Source organism: Hirundo rustica, assembly GCF_015227805.2.
Source record: "Hirundo rustica isolate bHirRus1 chromosome 11 unlocalized genomic scaffold, bHirRus1.pri.v3 SUPER_11_unloc_BUSCO_236895at7742_218284at7742, whole genome shotgun sequence".
Lineage (NCBI taxonomy): Eukaryota > Metazoa > Chordata > Aves > Passeriformes > Hirundinidae > Hirundo > Hirundo rustica.
In genome coordinates, this window is record NW_026690180.1 from 3843 (window position 1) to 29967 (window position 26125).

The following is a 26125-nucleotide window of genomic DNA, read 5'->3' on the forward strand; positions in this document are numbered from 1 at the left end:
AAAAAAAAAAAAAAAAAACAACCAAAAGAAGTCACAAGTGTCTAAAGTCCAACTGGGGCTGCCAGACCCCCTCAAACGTGGGGGGCCACAGCCCAGGACCCCCATCCTGGACCTGGGGTGGGTGGAGGGGGGCTATTGCTTGAGTTCAACCTGGTTCTGGAGCAGGGCTGGGGTCGGCAGGGAGGGGGCACAGGCTGGATCTCCATCCCCCCATCCCCACCTGGCAGCCAGGGGTGCCCGGTGGGTGGGGGGCCCCACCTCCTGTCCCCCTCCCCGGGAAAGGCACAAGGTGGTCTGTGCAGGCCGGACGGCTTCGAAGCAACGTAAGAAAAACATCCAGAAAAAACATCCTGGCTCCAAGGGAGCGCCCAGAACCCCACATCCCAGTGCCTCCCGGGCCGGGACGCGGCCCCGGCTGCGGGGGCTGGTTAAGGCATTGGCGGTGATGTCCCTGGCACGGGAGGGGCCGGAGCCCCTTCCCCTTAATTCTTCTCCCGCGTCCACTTGATCATGGTCTCGGGCGAGCGGTAGAGGAAGATGAGCTTGGCGTAGAGCTCCTCCTCCAGCTCCAGCTCGCCCGTCTCCCGCACCAGGAAGATGTCCTGGCACAGCTTGAGGATGCGATCCACGCAGGGCAGCTCCTCGAACATGATGGAGTGGGAGATCTCGCTGAAGAAGCCCCGCACGAACTTGCCGATCACCAGCACGATGGACACGTAGAGCCCCATGATCCTGCAAGGAGCGGAGCGGGGGGCACATCCAGGATCCCGCCGGCAATTCCCTCGGGATCCCCCCCCACAGGCTGGCACCCCGCACGTACCCGTAGCCAGCCAGGAAGCCCAGGCTGGGGGGGCTGACTTTGTCGTTGAAGATGATCATGGGGAGGATGTTGCCCTCCTGGGGCGGGGCGTCCTTCGGCCTCAGCACCCACCACTCCACGAAGTGATCACCGCGGCCCGAGCCCCTGCGCTCCTGCTTCAGCTGCAGCTCCAAGTCCAGGTAGCTGTCCACGTCACCTGGAGAGGGTGACACCGTCAGGGCACCGCGCAGTGGCTCTCAAGGATGAATTTTTTTGGGGGGAGTGACACGGTGGGGCTCACTGCCCGCAGGGGCTGGCACCACCAGTGCCACTGGAGCGCTCCCAGCGCTGATTTTTTAGGGACACACTGGGGTTCATGTCCTCCCTGTCTTCAGACAGGTGGCACCCAGGGCTGGTTTTCTTCTGGGGGACACGCTGGGACCTACCTGGCAGCAGCTGCTTGACAGGTTCGGCTTCGAGGCCGGTGGGCGCCCGGATGTATTTGGGGAAGAGTTTGGGCAATACCCTGCAAGAAAAGAGCAGTGATGGGGGGTGTTGCACCACGCCACCGAGCACGGGGGTCCAGCCAGCCCCTCAGGGGACACTCACACGGGGGCATTCCTGGTGCCGCCCAGCATCTGGGCCAGCTCCAGGCGCTGGGGCGCGCCGGGCTCCAGCTTGGTGTTGTGTTTGCCGTAGGCGTTCTCCACCGTGCCCCCCTTGCTCAGGTCCCTGCGGGCAGGAGAGGCTCAGCGCGGGCACAGGGGGGGTGCAGGCAGGGCTGGCTCCTCCCTGGCCGTGCCCGAGGTACCTCTGGAAGCTCCAGGTGAGGTGCAGGGTGATGTCGGAGGAGCCGTTCTGCAGCTCCTGCTGCATCTGCGCACGGCTCGGGGGGCTGATGCTCCACAGCGAGCCCGAGCTGCCCTCGATGCGCGCCGTCACGATGTCCTCCATGCCGTAGAAGGTGATGAACTGCATGGCCAGCTGCCACCGGGGTGGGGACAAGGCTCAGCCCCCGCCTCAGGCAGCCAAGCAAGGATTTTTTTGGGGGGGTGGAGGGAGGATTTACCGGCTCTCTCTCGAACTCTTTGGTGAGGTCAGTGTAGTCCTCCAAGGTGAAGGACTGGATGTATTGCTGCTGGGAGCTGGTGCTGAACAGAGGCTGGGCGGGGGACAGGGGGACATCAGCCAGGCAGGGCACCCTGGGGTCCCAGCCGGGCACCCCGACACCCGCGCCCACGTCCTCACCTCGTACCCGCCCAGCTTGAGGATGACGGTGACGTCGATGGGGTGGTTGACGACGCCCACCACGGAGCGCACCAGCGACATGAAGAGCAGCGGGAACCAGATGATGCCCACGAGGAAGAGGATGATGAGTCCGCCCATGCCGTACTTCACCACCTTCTTCTTCTTCTGCCCCTTGGGCTGGGGGTATTTCTGGGGTGGAGAGGAGACAGCACGCGGCGTAGGGCACGCTCAGGGGGACCCCAACAAACCCTCAGAAGTGGGGGACCCTCCCCGGCGTAGGGGCTGTACCTTCTCGGTCTCCCGGCTGCACTTGATGATGAAGATGTTGGCGTAGATGTCCTCCACGCACATCCAGTTGGAGAGGGACAGCGTGGTGTCCGTCCACACCCAGTCCATGATGGCCCTCAGCTCCACCAGGAAGGGCACGAGGCGGAACCTGGGGGCACACGGGGAGAGGGCAGTGGCACGGCACCCTCACGGCGCCTGGGGCTCCCCGCGGCCCCGTGCCCTACCCCTGGAAGAGGAAGAGGTTGAGGTGGTTGTATTTCTTGGTCAGGAAGTTGCCCAGGATGCGGGTGGGGTAGCCGCAGCGGATCTGGTAGGCCGACAGTCCGAAGTAGATGCACTTCACGAAGTACCACAGCTGGGCCACCGTGTTGTGGCGGAGCAACCTGCGGGAGGGACGCGTCGCTCTTCAGCCGCCAGCCCGGGCTCGGGGACACCAAGGCTGTGGGGCGGGGAATCCTTTGGGATGTACCTTTGGGTGACGGCCGGCAGGATGAAGAACATCCAGAAGTGGATGCCGAAGACCAGGATGACCTGGAAGATGAGCTTGCCCAGCACGGTCTTGCGGAGGTAGAGCGCGCGGTCGATGACCATGGTGCTGAACTGGAAGAGCACCATGACCAGGAAAGCCTCGGGCACTTGGTTATCCGACAGCGAGGAGGTGATGTCGGCGGCGGCCGAGTATTTCTGGGGTGCAGGAGAGGTCAGGACGTGGCCCAGCCTCACCCCGTGGCGGAGGCAGGACAGTCAGGACCCTGTGGGACTCCCCGCTCACCCCGAAGGCCCAGAAGCCAAAGATGATGATGATGAAGTCGACCACGTCGGCCATGAACATGTAGGCGTAGACGTCGGTGGCTGCGTGGCTCTGCGTGTCCAGGATGTCCCCGAAGAACTTGCGCACGGGCTGGTACATGCTCTGTGCCCTGCAGGGGACACAGGGGACACAGGGGACACGTGACTGGGACCGCACCCCACAGCCCTCACCCCAACCAGCACCGCCACCACTCACATGGTGAGGAGGAAGCTCTTGACCCGCAAGCCAAACTCCTTCAGCTTCCTCTGAGCGTGACTCTCTTCTGACGCTTCCTCCTCCTCCTCCTCCTCCTCCTCCTCCTCGCCCCCTTGAAGCGAGGCACAGCGTGGGTGACAGCCAGGGGCCTGCAGGGCACATCCTGCCCGAGCCCAGCACGCTGGGGGTGCCGGCCTTGCTCCTCACCAGGGCATGAGGGCTGGGAAGTGGCACTCACCTTCCGCTGGAACCATCTCCGGTGTCTTCCTCCCCTGCTTCCTCCTGAAGCGCAGCCGCGTGGCCCCGCTCCCCTCCTCCTGCTCCACGGATTCCCCCTCCAGCACCAGCTCCAGCTCTGGCCCCGGGGCTGCTCCCGGCGCTCCCGGCTGGGCTGGAGCCTCCGTCCCTTCCTCAGCCGACGCCGACGCCAGGGACACGGCTTCCTCCGGCTTCTCCTCCCCTTCCTTGCTCTCCTGCTTCTCCACCGTCGTCTTCTCCTGGTCCCACAGCCCATAGGACTGTGGAGGGACGTGGTCAGAGGTCCTGCTGCCCCCCAGCCCCACACACCTCACTCCCCAATCCTGCAGCATCACCTCGCACCAGCACTGCTGGGAAACAGGGCAGAGCCCCCCAGCACCCGCTGGGTTCTGCCCGGAGCCCCCAGGAGCAGCTCCAGCTCCCCCCAGACACCCACCCACGGCCCAGGGCTCACCAGCAGCAGGGAGCGATGGAAGAAGAGGGCCAGGAGCTGCAGGAGGTCGTACTTGATGTACTGGGTGGACTTCTCCAAGCCCAGGATGCGTGGTGGGAAGAAGGGCTTGCCCTCGTAGCGCAGCAGGATGATGTGGCCGTTCCAGGGGAAGAACCCGAACTGGAAGAGGTATTTCACCACCACCATCATCTGTGGGGACGCCGGGGTCAGCGGGGTGGCAGCGGGGGCCGGGGGACATCGTCCCCTCGCCGGCCGCCCCCCGCCCACCTCGGTGAAGACGATGGCGGTCATCCAGAAGCGCTTGGTGGGCCGGGGGATGGAAAGCATGGCCCAGAGGAAGACGAGGATGGGCAGGAAGAGGGAGAGGACGGAGGCGGTGACCATGTTGTTGAGGATGATGACGAAGTAACAGAGCAGCTCGGAGTGGGCGGTCACGCAGCGGTAGCCGGCCAGCAGCAGCTTCAGGAAGCGGTTGTGGGATTGGTAGAACCGCTCCGACTCCTCCAGCTCGCAGACGCACAGCCTCCTGCGGGACGCGGGGCTGGGGTCAGCCCGCCCTGCCGCCCCCCCATGCCGCTGTCCCCGCTCCTCGCCGTCCCCACGCCCGCTCCTCGCCGTCCCCCACGCCCACCTGCTCTTGAGGAGCTCGCTGGCGGTCCGCCGGCGCTGCTGGGGCACGGCCAGCAGCTGCTGAGCTTCGGCCGCGTCCTCCAGGCCCGTCACCTGCTCCTGGCTGCCGGAGGAAGGGGCAGCTCTCAGGATGACGCAGGGTCAGGGCTGAGCCCCCCCCGTGCCCCACCCCGGCGCTGCCAGCGGCCCCCTCGGGGGTATCTATGCACCTGCCTGGAAGCGCCGCTCCGGGAATCCGCAGCCAAGGAGCCTGGGGGCGGGCTCGGCTCCTGCGGGAACTCCTCCGGAGGCAGCTCGTAGAGCTCGTCCGGGAACTCGTGGTTTATCTCCTCTCCCTGCGGCAGGCGAGGAGGTCAGCGCCACCCCGGGCGTGCCACCCGCCGCGCCCCCCGTGTCCCCCCGGGGCTCACCTTGGCCAGCCGCTGTGCCATGACGCACCTCTCCAGGCGCAGGACGCGGGACATGTCCGTGTGCTCCTGGGTCCAGGTGTCCAGCCACTGGGTCAGCCCGTCCACCAGCGCCTGGCACAGCAGCCACAGGAACCTCAGCGTGTTCAGCGCCCGCTGCAAGACGTTGCTCCGCTCTGCCACGGCAGAAAAGAGGGGCCGAGGGTCCCGCTCGTGCCCGCCCAGACCCACCCCTGGCAGCCAGCCCCCGCGCTGCAGTCCTGCTGCCCACCTACCAGAACCTTCCGTGTTCTCTTCCTCCCGGCCTTCAGCCCCCTGGGCAGCCTCCACCTCTCTCCTTGTGCCGTCCTCTGGCAAGGGTCAGGCCCCAGGGGAGGACGAATATCATTTCTGGGGCTCTCCCATCCACCACCCCACCCCCTTGCCCCTCCACATCCACCTTAAAAACCAGGGCGGGCGCCAAAGGAGCTGCACAGCTTGCGCCCAACCCCACTGCAGCCACCAGAGAGTGCCTCCACACGCCGGGAGCGCCCTGCCAGGGCACAGAGCGGGCACCAGGCAGGGCTGTGTCCCCTCCCAGCCCTGTTTTGGGGTGTCACACCCACCTGCAGCGCTCTCGGCGCTGGGTGGCTGCTCGGGCTGCTCCTGCTGCTCCTGCTGCCGCAGCACCGTCCTGGTGTTGGTCACCCAGGCCTGGTAGGCGAGCTGGAGGGGGACAGGGGCCATCAGCGCCCTGGGGACACTGCCGGCGCCGCGGCTGCTCCGCAGCCCCCCGGCCCCACTCACCTGGAAGGCGCTCGGCCTCTCCGGCCGCAGCTCCTCCTGCACCTCCTCCTCCTCCTCGCTGTCCGACTCGAAGAGGAAGTATTCCCCGGAATGCAGCACTGCCAGGGTGGGCACGCAGGGCGTCAGGGCACAGCCAGGGCCGCCGCAGGGCTGCCACACCCCGGCGCTGGCCCCGCTGCCACCTCCCGGGGCTCTGCCTGGCACCGAGGGCGCCAAAGCCAACGACTCAACTGCCACGTCCCCAAAGCGGCGTGCCCGCTGGGTGACCCCAAACCCAGCCTGGCGCCCCCGGGTCCAACGAACGCCCCACTAGCGGCGGGCAGCAGAGAAGCCGCGGTTAGCGCGCGTCGCCCCGGCCCAGCTGCGCGCGGTACCTGTGGCGTGGTCTGCCCACGGCCGCTGCCAGCGCTCCCTCAGCCGCGACGGGTCTGCCGGGCCGCCGGGCGCTGCGGGACGGCACAGCGGGCTGAGAAGGGCCGGGACACCCACCCAGCCCTGGGGGGACTCGGGGGCAACCGCAGTGCTCCACGGGGCTCCACCAGCACGGGCGACCGGGGATGGGTCACGGTGCCAGGAGCGTGTCCGAAGAGGGGTTGGGGACACGAGGGAGGGGTTGGGGACACGGGAGGGAGGGGTTGGGGATACAGGAGGGACCCCCTGAAGAGGGGTTGGGGACACGGGAGGGAGGGGTTGAGGGATACAGGAGGGACCCCCCTGAAGAGGGGTTGGGGACACGAGGGAGGGGTTGAGGACACGGGAGGGAGGGGTTGGGGATACAGGAGGGACCCCCCGGAGAGGGGTTGGGGACCCGGGAGGGACCCTCCAGAAAGGAGTTGGGGACATGGAAGGGACCCCCTGGAGAGGGGTTGGGGACACGGGAGGGAGGGATTGGGGACCCAGAAGGGACCCTCCAGAGAGGAGTTGGGGACATGGGAGGGAGGAGTTGGGGACATGGGAGAGACCCCCCTGAGGAGGGGTTGGGGACATGGGAGGGAGAAGTTGGGAACGCAGGAGGGACCCCCTGGAGAGGGGTTGGGGACACGGGAGGGACCCCCCGGCTCTCACCTGATCTGTCCCCTTCCTGCCCCAAGCCGGTGCTGCGGGGCAGCTGCTCCTGGCGGTATTTCTGCTGCTTGGCTCGGATCCGTTCCATCCTGGGGGGCGGAGGATGCTGCAGAGCCCGCTCCCCTCGGGCCCCCAGGGACACCCCATACACAGGGTGCCCCAGGGTGCAGGGAGAGGGGTCCCGGTGCCCCCCCAAAACCCACTCACTGCCGCTTCAGCTGGTCCAGAGACCTCCTCTCGGATCGCCGGTGCAAGCGCAGGCTCTTCATGATGCTGGCCTTGAACAGCGCCACGCCCCTGGGGGACAGGGACAGCGGAGGGTCGTGGGGGGCCCCCAGCACCCGTGGGGAACCCCTGCAGAGCCCCAACCCCACCTGGAAGGCTGCAGGGCAGAGGCTTGGAGGTCCCACATGACGTGCAAGTAGTAGGAGCTGAGGAAGATGCGGCGCTGGAGCAGGAGGAAGAAGAAGCAGATGCTGTCCCATATGATGCCGGCCTCCTCCACGGGCAGCGTGCAGTCCTGGTCCTTGGGCATCGCCTTGGCTGGCAGGCAGAGGTGCAGGCAGGTCGGGCAGCGGCCCAAACCCGCAGCCCCGATCCCTCCCCCGGAGCAGCCACTCACGGTCGTAGTAGCCCTTGACGGTGCAGACGAGGCTGAAGAGCTGGATCACCCAGCAGAAGTTGCTCTGCATCTGCCGCACGAAGACGCAGGACAGGAGCTGCGGGGGCACAGAGGGGCGCGCACGGCTCCGTCACCGCGCCCGGGGACGGCCGGGGCGCCCCCGAGGAGCGGCAACGCACCGACAGCATGTTCTTGGAGACGATGACGGTGATGTTGTAGAGGATGAGGCAGTCCCAGAGCGCCAGGCGGGCGCGGGCCGGCTTGCGCAGCATGGCGGTGCCCGAGAGCAGCAGGTAGAAGCAGGCCAGCAGGTAGCCCAGGCCGAAGAGGCTGATGCGGTTGGCGCCGGCGATGAAAACCACCACCAGGACGACCCAGAAGAGGTAGCGGAACAACACCACCTTCGCCATGTCCAGGTAGGACCTGCGGATGGAGCAGGGGCCTCGTCCCTTCCCAGCGCCCGCCCCCAGCACGGTGCCAGGCCCCGGTGCCCACGGGGGACAAAGGGCTCTGTCCCAAAGCCTCTGAGGGTCCAGCACCACCAGCAGGGGTGTTCTGGATCACCTCATCTCCTTCCAGAAGAGCCTCAGGGTGCTGCTGCTCCAGCCATCGTGGGGGTCATGCCCAAAGGGACCCTGGCCCAAAGGGGTTTCCATCCCATTCCAGAGGATCCCAGCCCAGCAGGTCCCATCCTGCCCACACCTCACGGGGTCCCATCCCAGGGGAATTGCCGTCCAAGGGTGGGATCTCATCTCATCCCTACCACAAATCCCACCCCAGGGGAGGAACCCACCTTGTCCATACCCCGAAGCTGGAATTCCAAGGGTGGGATTCCACAGTCTCCATACCCCAAGGGCTCCCATCCCGCCCATCGCCCCAGGGATCCCACCCAGAGGGGTGCCCCATTCACTGCCCCCAGGAGATCCCGCGGCCCCAGCCCGGGTCGGGGTGCTCTGGGGGCACCCACTGGCAGTAGATGAAGTTCGGGGTGGGGTTGTAGTGGTCCTGCTCCCGGTCCAGCCGGTCGTCGTTGTCCCCGGCCGCCTGCAGCCACGGCTGGGAGCGCTCGGCCTCGAACACGCGCCACTGCTGCGCGGCGCAGAGCAGCAGCAGGAAATCATCTGAGGGAGCACGGCTCAGCCCGGGACACGGGGCTCCCCAAAACCCTGGTACCCACCCAAACCCTGCCCCGAGGCGTGGGGCATCCCAGTGTGGGGAGCTCGTTAATTCCCTCCAGGCCCCACCAAGTGCATCTCCGCGCTTTTCCCAAAAGGGGGTGAGAAAACTATCAAGCTCCCCCAAGAAGAGGTGGGGTTTGCCACGGCTCATTCTCCAACGGGGGGCGTGTGTGATTTCAGCTCTACCTCCAGTGCTCCTTAAAGCTCCTCCACCCCTCCTGGAGGCAGGATGGGACCCCACTCATGGCTGAGAGGTCACGGAGGTTAGGGAGGGGACAGGACTGGAGCACGGGGACAAGGGGCTGTGTCACCCCAGGAGCAGGGCACTGCCAGGGGCTGGAGCACAGGGGGCTGTGTCACCCAGGAGCAGGGCACTGCCAGGGGATGGAGCAGGGGCACAGGGGGCTGTGTCACCCAGGAGCAGGGCACTGCCAGAGGCTGGAGCAGGGGGACAGGGGGCTGTGTCACCCAGGAGCAGGGCACTGCCAGGGGATGGAGCAGGGGCACAGGGGGCTGTGTCACCCAGGAGCAGGGCACTGCCAGAGGCTGGAGCAGGGGCACAGGGGCTGTGTCACCCAGGAGCAGGGCACTGCCAGGGGCTGGAGCAGGGGCACAGGGGGCTGTGTCACCCAGGAGCAGGGCACTGCCAGGGGCTGGAGCACAGGGGGCTGTGTCACCCAGGAGCAGGGCACTGCCAGGGGCTGGAGCACAGGGGGCTACTCACTGATGAGGTTGGTGGATTTGGGAGCCTGGAAGAAGTCGGGCAGGTAGAGCCACTTGACGAGCGCCGAGTTGAGGGGAATGGTACGGCTCCAGCGCCACGGATAGTCTGGGGGCGGCAGAGGGGCACGGATCGGTGCCAGGCCCTTCCTCCAGCCCCTTCCCCAGGGCAGGCAAAGGCTGCCCCACAGGAAGGGCCGTGCCCCCCGCGCCCCTCACCCCTGCAGAGGGCGGGCGGCATGCCCAGGCACAGCAGGTACTGGTAGAGGAAGAAGACGACGAGGAAGAGGCAGTAGTTGGGCCAGAGGCGGGCGATGGCCGCGCGCCGCCGCCGCGTCAGCATGGCCACCAGCCAGCAGCCGTGCAGGATCACCAGGAAGTTCATCCGCTGCCCGATCACGTTCACCATCATCAGGAAGCAGACCTGGGGAGGGGCGCGCGGGGCTCAGCAACCGCGATGGCGCTGCCGGCACCGGGACCGCCCCCCTCCCACCGCCCACGCTCCCACCTCCAAGCCGAACTTGTAGTAGAAGTAGTTGATGAAGTACTTGGCGCAGCTGGCGAGGCCGAGGTCGAGGTGCTCGCGGGAGATGCCCTCGAAGATGGTCTCGGTGACGGGGGCCAGCTCCTGGTGCTGCTTGCGGTGGTACTGCTGGCGCCGGTACACCACGGCCTCCAGCACCAGCAGCAGCAGCACCTGCAGGTGGTTCTGGGGGAGCAGGGGATGCTCAGGACTGTTGCCACGCTCTTTTAGCCCCCCCAGCTGTTTGCATTTTCCTAGTGGAGCCTTCTCGGGGATTGTAACACGAACAGAGCGGTTGTTTTCGCATCCCTCTCTGAGGAGGGACGGTTGATGGACCCCTAGCCTGGCCAGCGGGGTGGAGAGGTGGCAACCTCATCCTCCAATCCCTGCTCGTTGTCCAGAATCCATGTAAGCGAGGTCAAGTAGACAAACTTCCCTTCTTTCTGCCCTGACTTGGCAGTGGAAGCATCACTCTTTTCGTGTCCTCTAGCGACATGGGACCACGCTGTGAAGCCAAGAACCCCCCCCGGGCGGTGCCCGCGGTACCCCCGTGCCCACCTTGACGTATCCCCAGTTGGGGAAGCCCTTCCGGATGCCAAACCAGTTGGCAGGGTCCACGGGGCCGCGGTACAGCGTGGAGTTGCCCAGCTCCTCGGGGGTCAGGTTGGTGCTGTTGGGTAGGGGCTGCAAAGGGGAGCGCCAGGGGACGGCTCAGCGCCCCACGGACCCCCCGCTCCAGCCGGGGAGCCCCCAAGAACCCGCCCCGCCGGGCACACCTGGGTGCAGTTGCTGAAGTAGTCGCGGGGGTCCACGACGTCGAGCTGGTAGAGCATCTTGCAGACGATGATGACGCAGGTCCAGACGGTGGAGAGGCACGAGGCCATGTGGCGGAAGCGGCAGTAGGGCACCGCCAAGGCCCACAGCAGCACCAGCAGGAAGTTCATCAGCGAGACCTGGGGCGGAGGCCGTGTCGGCACCTCGGGGGGGTTCCAGCTGAGCCCCCCGACCCCGGCAGCCCCAGGGGTACCTCCTCCAGGGCCACCCAGACGGTGTAGAGAGCCACGATCTTGAGGATGTGGAGCTCCAGCAGGCGCCTCACGAAGACCTCCCCGCGCGTCACCGTGCGCGAGAAGGTCCGGCCCAGCACCACCAGCCGCTCCAGCACCAGCCCCCACTTGTTGGAGTCTGCAGGACATGGATCCTCGTGGATGCCCCCCCACCGCAGCCTCCCCGGCTCTGAGGACACCCCCAGTCCATTGCCACAGCCCCCCACACCTGGAGGACAGCCCGTCCCCGCGACCTCCAGCCTCCTCCTGCCTCAAGGGCATCCCCATGACCCCGTAACCTTCCAGGCTTGGAGCAGACCCCAATAAATGCCTGCACTACCCCAGCCCAACCCCGGCTTTCAATCCACCCCCATGCCCTCCCAGCCCCTTCCTGGCTCAGAGGACACCCCAGTCCATCCCCAACCCCTCCCAGACTTGAAGGACACCCCGATCCATACCCCGAAAGCCGCTTCCAGGCTTGGAGGATGCCTCAATCCATCTCCACACCCTCTCATACCTGGATACCAACCCAAATCCATCTCCCTACCCCCCCAGGTCCCTGCTGGCTTGAAGGACACCCCGTCCCAGCCCGTCCCCCCCATCCCTGCCCTGTACCCAGGGAATCGGTGTCCGAGTCTCCGGACCGGGCGGTCTCAGCAGCGGCCGCATCCCGCAGCAGGCGGCTCCCGTGCAGCTCCTGGGACCTGTGGGAAGGGGGCTCAGAGCAGGGACGGGGGGCTCGGGGTGCAGGGGGGCTCCCCCAGCACCAGGTCCCACCTGGGGATGCGGCAGGGGGCCGGGGAGGGGGGTTTGGACGTGCTCCAGGTCAGTGATGAGCATGAAGGGCTCGTGGAAGTAGTGGAGCTGGAGGATGCAGGCCAGCAGGAAGAAACCCGTCATGAGGATGTTGGAGAAGAGCTTGGGGACGCTGAACTTCTCCAGGCCCAGGTCCCTCACCCTGGATGGGGAGAGGAGGGTCGGCACGGGTCTCGTCCATCCCACCCCAAACGGGCACCAAGCTCTGGCGCCGGGGCTCAACCCCAAACCTGCTCCGTGCCTCGGTTTCCCCACGTGGAACCCAGCCCTTGGCCACGCCCTGGTGCCACCACTGGGCTGGTGCCGGCAGGGACCCCACGGCGGGCAGGGGACACTCACTGGCTATCGGTGAGGCCCGTCAGGTTCCTCCAGTAAACGGGGAAATCCTCGAACTGGTAGGTGTAGACAGCGATGAGCACCATCATGGTGTAGGCCACCACCAGCCACCAGAATCCCTTGAGCACCTTGCGCCACAGGCTGTAGTACACCTGCGGGGGACAGGGACATCAGCAGGGCCCCCCGGGGATGGCACAGGACCCCGGGGACCCCCGGCCCCTCCACCTGGAACAGCATGAGGCAGAGGAGGAAGAGGAGCATGTAGACGATCTTGTAGACGACGAGGCGGCCGGTGAAGGTGACCACGATGAACATCACGGCGCAGACGCAGATCCAGAACTTGGCGAAGAGGTTCCACACCACCTTCCCCAGCTTCTGCAGCACGTCCCGCATCTGGCCGGCGTCTGTGGGGCACGGAGGGGCTGCAGGAGCCGGGCGGGGGGCACCACACACACACACACACACAGAGCCGTGGGTGACACCAGGAGCCCTCACCTGCATCCACCACAGACACCTCCAGCAGCGGCGTGGCCGGGGCCCTCCTCGTTAGCACACGCTCCGTAACGAAGCGCCGCAGCAGCATCCAGAAGGTGAGGGTGAGCAGGAGCTGCGGGGACGGGCGGTGAGCGGGGACGGCGGGGCGCCGGGGGGGAACGGGGCCGGGACGGGGCCGCGCTCACCTTGGCCCCCAAGGCCAGGCAGGGGTACCGGGGGTGCACCAGCCCCAGCGGGCGCAGGCGCATGAAGCTGACGCGGGTGGGCAGCTCGAGGTCCAGCTCCATGGCCCAGACGTACTGCAGGCTGCACAGCGTGATGGCGTAGAGCACCAGGAAGGGCGAGCAGAGCATGGCGAAGTGCCGGCGGCTCCGCACGATCCAGATCAGGCACGACCAGAGCAGCAGCACGAAGGTCAGCCAGCTGTGGTAGCTGATGCTCCACACCTGCGGGCGGGGAGGGTGAGGGGCCGGGCCCCCGGAGGTGCCCCCCACCCCCGGCGTGAGCGTCCCCCACCCACGGCCGCGTCCCCCCGCCAGCTCTTTACCATCATGGCGATGAGGGCGGACACGTAGCTCTGCTTCATGAGGACGTGGCCCAGGGTGTGCAGGGGCAGCCACGCCGCCGGACGCCTCCTGCCTGGCATGGGGAGAGGAGTGTGAGGCACCCCGGGCTGCAGGCAGGGTTTGGGGAGTGTGAAGCACCCCTGGGCTGCAGGCAGGGTTTGGGGATAGGGAACACGAGGCACACCTGGGCTGCAGGCAGGGTTTGGGGACAGGGAACACGAAGCACACCTGGGCTGCAGGCAGGGTTTGGGGATAGGGAACACGAGGCACCCCTGGGCTGCAGGCAGAGTTTGGGGAGTGTGAAGCACCCCTGGGCTGCAGGCAGGGTTTGGGGAGCATGAGGCACCCCTGGACTGCAGGCAGAGTTTGGGGAGTGTGAGGCACCCCTGGGCTGCAGGCAGAGTTTGGGGACAGGGAACACGAGGCACCCCTGGGCTGCAGGCAGGGTTTGGGGAGCATGAGGCACCCCTGGGCTGCAGACAGGGTTTGGGGACAGGGAACACGAGGCACCCCTGGGCTGCAGGCAGGGTTTGGGGGGGGCTGGGTTCAGGCTTACGTGCTGAGCCCAAGACGTGGACGGTGCAGTTCTCGGCGCTGGCGCTCGGCTTCCCGGTGTTGGGGCACAGCATGGGCTGAGGGCAGAGAAGGCTCAGAGCCCAGCCTGGCACCCCCCATCCCGCACCCACTCCCTGCGCATCTCCCCCAAACCCACCTTGGTGTCCTCGGCCACGCAGGGGGTGTCCTTGGGCCAGCTCTCCAGCTCCACCAGCTCCCTCGGGCACGGCCGTGCCGGCGCCGCTCTCTGCGAGGGGCAGGAGCCAGCTCAGGGCACCCACCGGGGAGCGGAGCCGCGCCCCAGCCCCCTGCCACGCCACCCTGGGCACCCCACTGCCCCCCACGTCCCCCTGCGCCCCTCACCTTGGCGTCCCGCCAGCGCAGCTTCACCAGGGTGGCCACGGTGTAGTAGAGCAGGAGCAGGACGCCGGGGTTGGCGTAGACAGGCCAGGGGTAGCTGGCGTTGAGCTCCAGGGTGTTGGGCTGGGAGCAGTTGTGGTACAGGATGATGTCGTTGAAGCCGAACACGCTGTGGGGACAGAGGAGGTGACATTAAACCCCCCCCAGCCATGGTCCCAACACTGTGGTCCCTCGGGGGGAACCCCAGGCACGGCTCCCACCCCAGGGACCCACCGTGCCCAGATGGTGGGGGGCGGGAAGAGCCCCTGCACGAAGGGGGTCTGGTAGGCGTAGAGGCACAGCAGGTGGCAGGCGCTGTAGATGCCGACGAGGACGCAGAGCACGTTGAAGGCCCGCTGGCTGTCGGGGAGGTGACAGGCCCACCACGTGCACAGCCCCATGAAGAGCAGGAAGTAGACGCTGGAGGAGGCGGAGGGCAGGGTGATCCCTGGGGAGCAGCGCCCCACGGGCGGTCAGTGCACGGCGCCCTGGACTGAGGGCATCCCGCTGGACACGGCATTCCTCCCCACAGCAAGCATCCCTTCCCCACGGACCGAGTTTTCCACCTTGGACCAAGCGTCCCCTTCCTCCCGGCCCAAGTTTTCCTCCTTGGACTCTAAATCCGTCCTCAGACCACGCACCACTCCTGCTTGGAATGAGCATCCTCTCCCTCCATGGACTGAGCATCCCCTCCCTCCTTGGAATGAGCATCCCCTCCCTCCTTGGAATGAGCATCCTCTCCCTCCATGGACTGAGCATCCCCTCCCTCCTTGGAATGAGCATCCCCTCCCTCCTTGGAATGAGCATCCCCTCCCTCCATGGACTGAGCATCCTCTCCCTCCTTGGAATGAGCATCCTCTCCCTCCATGGACTGAGCATCCTCTCCCTCCTTGGAATGAGCATCCCCTCCCTCCATGGACTGAGCATCCCCTCCCCCCTTGGAATGAGCATCCCCTCCCTCCTTGGAATGAGCATCCCCTCCCTCCTGGGAATGAGCATCCCCTCCCTCCTTGGACTGAGCATCCCCTCCCTCCTTGGACTGAGCATCCCCTCCCTCCCCACACCACGCATCTCTTCCTCCCCAGATCACGCATTTCACCCTTGGAGCGAGCAGCTGGATTGAGATTTCCCCCTTGGATTGAACATTCTCCCCCCTCAGACCAATCATCCCTTCCCCTTGGACTGTTTCCCCCCCCGCACCAAGCATCCCTCCCTCCGCGCGCTCAGCTTCCCCCTGGGACGGAAAATCCTCCCCGCACGGACCAGCCACGCTTCTCCTGGCACCGAGCACCACAACCACCGGGCACCCTGGCCCGCAGCACGCTCCCCCGAGCCCCCCACGGCCCGTGCCCACCTGCCAGGGCCAGCAGCAGGATGGCCAGGCCCTTGCCAGCCTCCCAGAGCAGCCAGTGCGCCTTGTCCCGCAGCCGGCTCCTCAGCCGCGTGTCCCTGTGCGCCGCCTGCCGCCGCCGCCCCCCCGCATCCTTCTGTGCCGGGGAAAGCTCCACGTGAGCTCCACGACCCCAATCCCGGCAGCTGCCGGCCGTGCCTCAGTTTCCCCGCTCTGGGGAGGGCAGGGGCGGCCGGCCCAGGCGGGCGCGGCGCCCGGCACCTGGCCGTGTTTATCTCGTCAGCGGCCTGGAAAGCGCCTCCTGTTTTTCTTGGCCGCGGGTTCCCAGCGCTGAGCTTTTTTCCAGGCTGCCTCCCGGGCTCACGGCATCGGCGCCGGGCGCTGCTCCGGGTACGGCCCGGCACGGCCGGAGCCCGGCACGGTGGGGAGCCCCCAGAGCGGGGCTGGGGGTGTCACCGGGGGTGTGCGTGCCTGGGTGACCCCCGTGCCGCAAGCGCGGCGTCCCCGTGACCTGCTGGCACTGCCGGCACGGCACAGCGCCCGGCCCTGCACCGGGGAGCTCCAGCTGGGGGCCGGCGCCCCAGAACCGCCCAGCCCGCCGTGCCGCCTGTTTGCCACCGTCCCTGCGGCACTGCCAGGGCAAACACGGGCGCTGCTCCGTGGCTGAGTCACCCCAAGCTGTGTGACAGTGACCGAACCCTTCAACATGGCCAAAACTGCCCCAAAGCGGGGCCCGACCCCTGAGGATGTCCCCGAGCCGAGCCCCAGGAAGGGACAGGGACTGGCCACAGGATGGGATGGGATGGGGATGGGATGGGGATGGGGGGTGGGGATGGGGATGGGGTGGGGGGGTGGGGATGGGGGGGATGGGATGGGGATGGGATGGGGATGGGGATGGGGATGGGATGGGGATGGGCTGGGGATGGGGATGGGGATGGGATGGGGATGGGGATGGGATGGGGATGGGGATTGGATTTGGGATGGGATGGGATGGGGATGGGGGATGGGATGGGGATGGCTGGTGATTGGGATGGGGTGATTTCTTGTCTGATGGGATTCTTTTTCTTTTTCTGGGGATGGGGATTTTTCTGGGGATTTATCTGGGTCTTTTTCTTTTGATTTTTCTTTTTCTTTTCTTTCTTTTTCTTTTTCTTTTTCTTTTCTTTTCTTTTTCTTTTCTTTTCTGGGGATTTTCTTTTTCTTTTTCTTGGGGTTTTTCTTGGTCTTTTGGGCTTTTTCTTTTTCTTTTTCTTTTTCTGGGGATTTTCCTGGGGATTTTCTTTTCTTTTCTGGCTGTTCTTTTGTCTGTTTTTCTTTTCTTTTCTTTTCTGGGCTTTTCTGGGCTTTTTTTGGGGCTGTTTCTTTTCTGGGATTTTCTTTTTCATGGTGCTGGGAATGGGGATGGCTGGGCTTATTTTCTTGTCTTTTCCTTTTTCTTTTTCTTTTCTTTTTCTTTTTCTTTTTCTTTTCTTTTTCTTTGTCTTTTTCGGAGGCTGGTGTTCTTTTCTGGGGCTGGGTTTTGTCTGGGTTTATTCTGGTCTTTTTCTTTTCTGGCTTTTCTTTCTCTTCTCTTTGCTTTTTCTTTTTCTGGGCTGGGGTCTGGGGATGGGTTCTTTTCTTTTTCTTTTTCTGGGGATGGGATGGGGATGGGATGTCCCCACGGCAGTGGGGGTGGCTCTCACCCCCTCAGAGGCCGCCAGGGACTCGGGTTCCGTCTGGGGGTGGCACGGCCGAGGCGGCAGCACAGGCACAGGGACAGGGACGAGACCAGCAGGATGCCGACGTCGGGTGCCACGAGCCGCACCGAGTTGGGAATGTCACCCAAGTCCAGCCTGGGGGGAGAGCGGGGCAGGGGAGGGCTCAGGGGTGACCCCCCAGCCACTGCCAGCCCCCAGCCCCACAATTCAGGGTGACCTTACCTGGTGACCCCAATGTGCCGAGCAAGGACCTCCCAGGAGCTGCCTGTGGGAAGGAGGGGGACACTCAGGGGGACACTCAGGGGGACACTCAGGGGGACACTCAGGGGGACACACCCCGCTCCGAGCCCCTCCCCGCCATGGGGAGAACATTCCCATCCACGGGAGTGCAGGATGGGCTCTGTGCCCGGGGCGGTGGGCACCCTGGCACGGCACAGGCTGCCCCTGCAGAGCCTCAGCAGCCCCCAGCACCAGCAGGACGGGTCCCACGCGTCACCAGCTCGAGGGCGCGGCCCCAGGGCAGCACAGCAAGCATGGGTGAGGGTGGGTGGGCTCGGGTGGGCACAGGCACCCCCTACTTACAGCTGGGCCCCAGCAGCTGGTCCAGGACGGGCAGCGTGTACAGGCATATCTGGAAAACCAGGTGGGCCAGGAGGAAGAGGACGCTGGTCCCCAGCAGGGCTTTGAGGATGCGGCTGGTTGACCTGCGAGACACGGCAGAGCTGTCACCCACGGACACCAGCAGCCCCGGCGGGGACCCTGCCACCCTCGGGGAGAGCTGGGAAGGGTGCGCTGTGCCCAGAGATCCCAGGGCTCTGCCCAGGGCCGGGATCCCACCGGGGCTTTGCCCTCGCTGCTCACCCAGCACAGCCCGAGGGCACCCCAGGGCCACCCTCCGTGTCCCTGCAGCGCCCAGCTGTCACCTCCCTGGCCCTGCTTGGACCCCAGCAGGGTGCAGCCAGCATCCCCATCCCCTGCCAGAACGTCCCGTGGGAGGGCTCCAGGGTTCCCCCCACCCAAACCCCGTCAGCCCTTCCACCAGCTGCAGCCGTGCCCCCATCCCACCCGGCTCTCCGGGCGCCGTGCCCGTTTTCCTTGGCCAGGGGTGGGGTGGGCTCGCTGCCCACCACAGCTGCGAGCCGGCCCCTGGCCAACAGCTTCGCCTCGCTCGTTTTTTCCTGTAAATCCACCAAAGGCTCTCGGCAGCGCCGGGATCCGGGGCCGTGCGGGCCCCATGAAATATTCACGGGGTAAAGCTTTTAGCTGTGGCTGTGCCAGGCACCGGGGCTGGGGGGGTCAAAGCCGGGCACGGGGTGGGGGCTACGGGGGGCACCTGCCCCGGGTGTGCCCACGCTGCCCAGCCCGGAGGTTTTTGGTTAACGAGGCTCCACAGTGGCCGTTCTGCAGCGGGAGGGCTATTAATAGCCCCGCCGGGCTATAATTAACAGAGAGAGGCTCCACACGGAGCCCGCCCGGCCGGGGTGAAACCGCAGAGAAGGTGCCCGCGGGACGGGGGGGGGGTGGCAGCTCCCCTGCAGCCCCACCCCTGCAGCCCCAGGTGAGCCCCCTTACCTGCGGTGATGCGTGGGGAGGGCCCCGGGAACCAGGGCAGGAGCAGCAGGAAGAGCAGGTAGACCAGGGAGAGGACGTTGTAGCGGAAAAGGCAGGCTGGGGACAGAGGGACAGGGTTAGTGACAGGGATGTGGCACGGGGAGGGCTCACAGCTGCACCCACACGCCGCGGGGATCCCCCGAAAGAGAGGCAACCCGAAATGCCAGGTGGTGCTGGGGTCCGGGGGTGACGGCAGGTAGGACAAGGGGGTCAAACCCCAAAAAAGTGACGTCAGAAGGAGGCACAGAGGCAGGAGGAGCTCAGGCTGTGCCACTCCTGGTGACCCACGTGGGTGACAAGGAGAAGAGGGGACACCCGAGGCCCCAGACACATGGGGTGACAGGGGGAAGAAGAGCCACGAGAAGAATCTGCTGCGTTTCCACCTCATCCTCACAAATCCAGGCTGGGCACCACAGGGACCCCCACGGCCAGGCCGGGACCCCCACCCGTGACCCCTCCAGCCCTGCTCCGGGTGTGCCACCAGCTCAGCACCTTCCCCCTCGCTTATTTTTAGATGTAATTACAGCTTGTTTGGAGGCACGAAACTACCGGAGGAGCCGGGCTGAGCCAGCGCCCTGCGGAGCTGCGAGGGACGGGGATGGGGACAGGGACGGGGACAGGGACAGGGACGGGGACGGGGACGGGGACAGGGACGGGGACGTGGCGGGGCAGCTGCCACCCCGGCTGGGGACACAGCGTTCCTGTGACCACACTGACAGTGACAGACACCAGCACATGCACGGGCAGGAGCTGGGAGCAGCCCCGGGACAGCGCCTGGCTGCAGGTGGGACAAGCGAGCTTTTGTCACGTGCCCTGCTCCAGGCAGCCCCAGGACATGCCCCCGTCCCCTCCCTGCAGAGCGGAGCACACATCCCACCGGAGATGGGACAGCTGCAGGGAACGGGGATGCTGCTCCCCTTGGCACCCCACGCGAGAAGGGGGGGGGACACGGGGGTGCTCGGAGGACAGCCCTGACCCCGTGGGACTGGGGGGGGTGAGGGGAGCCCGGCAGGGCGCCAGGGACATGCTCGGCACCGCAGCCCGGCACGGCCCTTCCTGTGTTTACGAGCTTTCAATGGGACAACACATCCTGGGGTGAGGGACACGGGGGGAGAGGGGGGACACCTCACAGCCCCGGGGACAGCGGGGCACCCTCGGAGGGCGCGGCGCCGTGGGGAGGGAGCGCCCAGGAACGCGCCGGGACGCGTCCCACGCTGGGGCTAAAGCCATCCCCATCCCCGCAGCGGGGTCCCCACGTGTCCCCGGACCCGCGAAGCCCATCCCGGCCCCCAGCAGGGGTGGGGGGGCCACCGGGAGCGTCACCAGCAGCCACCTCCCCGCGGGTGACCCCGGACGCGTCACCTCCCGCAGCCGCTGCCCAGGGCTCCTGGCTGTTTCGGCAAACCATGATCTCATGGAGCAAATATTCCAGCCGAGAGGAGCCTTCCCGGCACGGGGGCGAGACGCGGCTCCGGCTGCCGTGGGAGCCGGGCAGGGCCCCTTCGGCCCGCTGGCAACCGCCCTGGCAGCGCCCACCCGCCCCACTGCCCCACCCCGGGGCGACCCTGCCCCACCGCGAGCCCCCGGCCGCGTCCCGGGCACTGGTGGCATCGAGGGCGCACGGTGGCACGGGCCGGGGGCTCCGGTGAGGATCGCTGGGCACTGGGGGGGCTCCTCATGCTGACCCCCGCCCCGTCGGGTGCCACCAGCACCCCCAGCACCCTCCGGCTGGCGGCTCACCCCGCACCCCTCCGGTGCACAACCTGAGAAACCTCCCGGAACCGCTGGACGGCTTCAGCCAGGAGGGAAAGGAGGTGGTGTGGGACAGCCAGGTTTGGGACAGGCAGGTTTTGGGAGCACCCTCGGAGGCCGGCGTGGCACCCAGCCGCTGCAGCGGGGCGCGCCGTGCCGGGGTGCGTGGGTGCCCCGTCCTGCACGGGCGGAGGGAACCGGTTCCCCGCAGTGCTGACGGCGGGGAAAGCGCAGGCACGGGGAGAAAAAACCAGTTTGGCGTGTGGGGAGAGCAAACCCGCCCTCCGAGCACCAAGCTGGCTCGGGTGAGTGGGTGCAGCACCGTGGCACCCACAGCCCCCTGCCCACGCAAGCAGTGCCCTCGCTCCCGGGCACCCGCCTTGTCCCCTAAGACGGGTATCCTGGGTTGGCACCCCCCAATTCCTGCCTGCCCAGCCCCATAGGGTATCCTGGATTGGCACCCCAATTCCTGCCTGCCCAGCCCCATAGGGTATCCCGGATTGGCACCCTAATTCCTGCCTGCCCAGCCCCATAGGGTATCCTGGACTGGCACCCCAATTCCTGCCTGCCCAGCCCCATAGGGTATCCCGGATTGGCACCCCAATTCCTGCCTGCCCAGCCCCATAGGGTATCCCGGATTGGCACCCCAATTCCTGCCTGCCCAGCCCCGTGACAATCAGGGTATCCTGGATTGGCACCCTAATTCCTGCCTGCCCAGCCCTGTGACAGTCGGGTATCCCGGATTGGCACCCTAATTCCTGCCTGCCCAGCCCTGTGATATTTGGGTATCCTGGACTGGCACCCCAATTCCTGCCTGCCCAGCCCTGTGATATTTGGGTATCCCGGATTGGCACCCAATTCCTGCCTGCCCAGCCCCATGACCCCGGGAGCAGCTCCCACGCTGCCGGGAGTTCACCACAGCACGTGAAATATTAACGACGTTAACGAGCCTGGAGGAGGATAAATGACAGCACCGGGGAGCTGGGCGGCATGTGCCGGGGTTCCCCCATGCCAGCCTTAACTGGATTTCCCCGTGGGAGGGGATTGGGGTCACTGGGCACCGCTGGCAGCCTGGGGGCAGCCAGGAGGAGCCGGCGCCAGCGCCTTTCCCACTGGGCCGGGAAGAGCGGCCGTGGGAGAGGGTTGGGGTCCGGCACGGCCCCCCCAGTGCAAAACCAGGCTCCACTCCACACCCAGCCAGCTTCCAGCACGGATCCCAACCGCATGGGGAAAGGGAAAGGGGGCTCCCCAGACCCCCCGGAGCTGGGGGAGCCCCACACAGCAGCGCTGCAGCATCGCTCCGCAGCCACAGCGCCCCTGGCACCCGGGACCTGCGGCCGCTCAGGGTTAATTAGCAGAGCTCTTTAATTCCCTGCCCTGCTCGCTCACACCGTTACCTGCTGCAGGAGCCAGCGCTGCCGAGCTGCCTCCCAAGTTCACCAGCCCCAGCTGGGGACCCCAGGGACACCCACAGGGTCCCCAAAGTGTCACTTTGCTGCCAGGGCTCAACGCTGCACCCGCCGGCTGCAAACCAGAGCCGGGGTGAGGAACCCAGAGGCCTCATCCCCAAATCCCATCAGCGAGGTTCTCCCTGTCCCCAAATCCCATCAGCGAGGCTCTCCCTGTCCCCAAAATCCCATCAGCGAGGCTCTCCCTGTCCCCAAAATCCCATCAGCGAGGCTCTCCCTGTCCCAAAATCCCATCAGCGAGGCTCTCCCTGTCCCCAAAATCCCATCAGCGTGGCTCTCCCTGTCCCCAAAATCCCATCAATGAGGCTCTCCCTGTCCCAAAATCCCATCAGCGAGGCTCTCCCTGTCCCAAAATCCCATCAGCGAGGCTCTCCCTGTCCCAAAATCCCATCAGCGAGGCTCTCCCTGTCCCAAAATCCCATCAGCGAGGCTCTCCCTGTCCCAAAATCCCATCAGCGAGGCTCTCCCTGTCCCCAAATCCCATCAGCGAGGTTCCCTGTCCCCAAATCCCATCAGCGAGGCTCTCCCAGTCCCCAAAATCCCATCAGCGAGGCTCTCCCTGTCCCCAAATCCCATCAGCGAGGCTCTCCCTGTCCCAAAATCCCATCAGCGAGGCTCTCCCTGTCCCCAAATCCCATCAGTCCCAAAGTGACAAGCCCTTGGGCGAGCGGTGGCTGGAGCCGGCCGCCAGCACTTTCCCAGCCCCAGCTCCAGCCCCTCTTTCCAGGAAAGAGCAGCCCCACCGGCTCACCCACCGTATCCTGTTTTTATGGAAAGTTAATCCCGACCAGCTCCCGACCCTGCTCCCGGGAATGCCGCGGGAGATGTCCCAGGAGGGCTCCGGGCCGGGCGCCAGCGGTGCCACGGCTGCCAGCCTGGCATATCCCAGCGTCAGCCAGGAGCTCGTGCCACGGGACAGGGAATGCAGCAGCTCTGGTGACAAGTGCCAGGGGACACCCAGGATGGCACAGCCCGTGCCACAGGGCTCCCCGAGCTGCGGGCTCAGCACTGGGGCACACGAGGACGCGCGTTCCCGGATCCACCAACATTCCCAGCGGGGCCGTGGCTGCCATATGGCAGTGCCAAGCGGGGCCCAAACGCTGCTGTCCTCACCCAAAGGGGACCTGGGGAGCGCCCCACGGTGTCCCCCACCTCCCAGGGGCTGTGGGGGCTCGGTCCTGGGCACCCGGGGCCTGCATCTCCATCCCATCTTATCCTTCCATGCCCTCCCCCTGTGCCCGGGAGGAAGCAGCAGTTATTGCTTTTGGAGACAGCGGTGGCTTCGCTTTTTTTTTAATTTTTTTTTTTTTTTTTTAATACAGGTTTTTTGTAGGGTTTTTGTTTCTTTCCCTCCTCTATTCTATTTCCCTCGGTTTTATAAAAAGCACCTGACCGCAGGAGGCAGCTGCTGCAGCCCACGCTGGCACCCAGCTGGGCTCCGGCCCTGCAGCACCCCCGGGACCCCCCAGCACCCTGGCCGGGCAGGGGGGGCTGTGCCCCCACATCAGGGGGTTTTGGGGGGGGGTCCCAGGGAGGGGGTGCCACCCTCACCCACCACTTCTGCCCCAGCAGCACGGATCAGCGCGGCCACGGCTGGCACAGGGGGTGCCCGGTGCCTGGGACGTGCTGTGCCCCCCGCAGCCGCCCCAGCCCCCCGGAACCCCCGCAGGAAGGACGGAGCCGAGGTGGGCGCACAGCCCGTGGCACGGCTGGGACCCCCGGCACGGGGCCGGCCCTGTGCCAGCCCTGGGAAGCCGGGGGGCTGCCGGGGGAAGCCGGGGTGGGTGCTGCCCCGAGCCACGGGTCCCTCCCGAGCTGGCCGGGAGCCGCGAGCAAACATCCTGCGGACGTTCGGGGAGAGCCAAACTGCCAGGGAAGGAAGGGCCGCAGGCGGGTCGTGCTCCGGGGCAAATCCTCCCAGCCAGGTGCGGCGGGGACGAGCCACAACCCAAAACCTACAGTCCCACCACCACCCCGTGCCTCAGTTTCCCCGCGGTGCTCCTGCGAGGACCCCTGGGCTCTGCTGAGTCACCCCCTGTCTCCAATCCTCTGGAGCAGGACGGAGTCCCCGCCCAAGCGGGGCCCCAAATTTAAACAAGCCACCTACAAGCTCAGCACGGGGTGGGGACAGCAAAGCCACCGATGTCCCCAGCTGTGGGCGACCGGGGGTCCGCGGCGCGGCCCGAGCCAGGGGGAAGAGGCACAGCAAGCCCGGCAGGATTTGGGGCCGAAGGGGCAGGATCGGGAGCAGGAGGGCCCCGCGGGAGGAAGCGCCCGGAGGCCACGTGTCGCCCCGGGCACCCATGGGATGAAGCCGGCACCTCCCGCGCCCCGGCCCGGGGAGCGCAGCCCCTTCCCCCAGCCCCGCTCGGGGGCTGGGTTATAATTAACTTCCTCACATCCTGCGCGATGCTCTGAGTCACTGCCCCGGCGAACCAGAGGGAAAAGCAGCTTTTTCGAGAGTCACCGACTTCCTCCCCGCCAGCGAGGCTCTGCCCCGGGTGCCAGCACCCCGAAACGCCACCCCGGCTCCCCAAAAAACACCGCTGGAACCGGGGCTGCCCCCGATGCGCATGTCCCCGTCTCTCTGTCCCTCTCTCTCTCCAGGTGACAGTGTCACAAAAGTCATGCCAGGGCTACCCCAAAACCTTCCCGGGGCTCAGGCCGCCAGCACGGGTGGGGTGATCCCGGTGCCGGCGGCGAGCAGACCCAGCCCGTGCCCGGCACAAGGAGCCCCTTGAACAATCCTGATTTAGAATGAGGTTTTTCCTTTGCGTCTACGCGGAGGCAGCGTCCCCGAAGAGGCTGCGGAGCGGCCGGGCTTCAAAGAGCCGATTCTTGTCCTGCGCGTCCCGGGACACGGGGATTTTCCAGGCCGGTGGCCAGCCGGTTGTGCCTCGGTGGGTGGCACATCTGCCATCAGAGGCAGCGCTGGGAATGGGCCGGGGGCAGCTCGGGGCTGGGGTGGGCGCTCTGCTCGCCCCTGGAGGCAGGACGGCTGCCAGCTGCCCCCCCACCCCGGGCATCGCCCACCCCGCAGCCCGCAACCGCGGCAGAGCGAGCGCGGTGACACGGCCGTGACCGAGCCGGGGCACCCGCGCCCCGAACTGTCGGGGGACGCGCACACACCCTCCCGCCCCGCAGAAAATCGCGCGTGGGCTCGGTCCCGGGAGGAGACGGCGGAATTTAGGGTGATCCCCGGCGTGGGAAGGGGGGGGGGCACCGCACCACCGAGCCCCTCCGGAGCCAGCGGGGATCCCGGCCCCGGCTCCCGGCTGCGGGGATCCGCTCTCCCCTCGCTCCACGTGCCGGCGACAGCCCCGCAGGATCCCCCGAGCCAGCCCGGCCACGGGCGGGGGGACGCACCCGGGTCACCTCGGGGGGGATCCCCGCACTCACCGGCGAGCAGGGCGAGCGGCAGCAGCAGCCAGTAGAGCCCCGCGCAGAGCCCCCGCCGGTTCATCCCGCCCGGGGGGGGCCCGGCCCGAGCCGCTCCGAGCCGTTCCGCCCCGCCGGGGCTGGGCTGGGCAGGGCCCGGTACCGACGCCGCCGCCGCCCCGGTCCCGCGGCGCTCCGAGGCGCTGCCCCCGCCCCGCGGCCGCCGCTTTATAAAGCGGCACCGCCCGCCCCCCACCCGCGGGGCCGGCGCGGCCCCAGCGCCGCCCGCCGGCACCGCGCCCGACACCGGACACCGGACACGAGCTGTCCGGCCTCAGCGCCCGCCGCCCCCCGGGGTCCGCTTTTTGCGGTCGGGGGCGTGGGGGGAAAAAAAATCGACTTAAAAAAAAAATATATATATATATATTTATATATTTATATATTTATATGTTTATATATATGTGAAAATTACAAGCAGATGTGTTTCGTGTTTATTTCGCCCGAAAATGAAATAAAGAAGTCGGAAGTCTTTTTTTTTTTGGAGAATGTTTGGCGCTGATATCAGGGCTGAGAGCTGCTGCATGGAGTGGGGAAGTCGGGCGTGCTCCCCCTGGGAGCTGGGTGCTGTGTCCTGGGGATGGGTGCTGTGTGCTGGGGATGGGTGCTGTGT

General features: G+C 66.5%; 1 protein-coding gene across 1 annotated transcript; it reads right to left on the bottom strand.

Annotated features, from left to right (window-relative positions):
• On the bottom strand, positions 1–25556 carry PIEZO1 (piezo type mechanosensitive ion channel component 1). The gene is given in 52 exon segments (XM_058424272.1): positions 1–732; positions 821–1016; positions 1246–1325; positions 1409–1531; positions 1611–1783; positions 1869–1961; positions 2048–2236; positions 2336–2483; positions 2560–2718; positions 2805–3019; positions 3108–3255; positions 3342–3453; positions 3580–3859; positions 4054–4242; positions 4321–4579; positions 4685–4782; positions 4893–5018; positions 5094–5266; positions 5366–5440; positions 5696–5795; positions 5877–5974; positions 6251–6322; positions 6942–7030; positions 7149–7238; positions 7316–7484; positions 7564–7660; positions 7743–7986; positions 8531–8684; positions 9466–9570; positions 9681–9885; positions 9970–10170; positions 10543–10668; positions 10761–10937; positions 11012–11169; positions 11646–11734; positions 11808–11842; positions 11844–11988; positions 12186–12334; positions 12408–12586; positions 12678–12789; positions 12863–13123; positions 13225–13316; positions 13800–13875; positions 13956–14045; positions 14162–14327; positions 14432–14645; positions 15552–15710; positions 17253–17380; positions 17468–17510; positions 17828–17949; positions 18790–18913; positions 25477–25556. Coding segments are annotated over 52 exon segments (7419 nt in total). The 5' UTR covers positions 25541–25556; the 3' UTR covers positions 1–482.
• Positions 25557–26125: the final 569 nt, after the last annotated feature.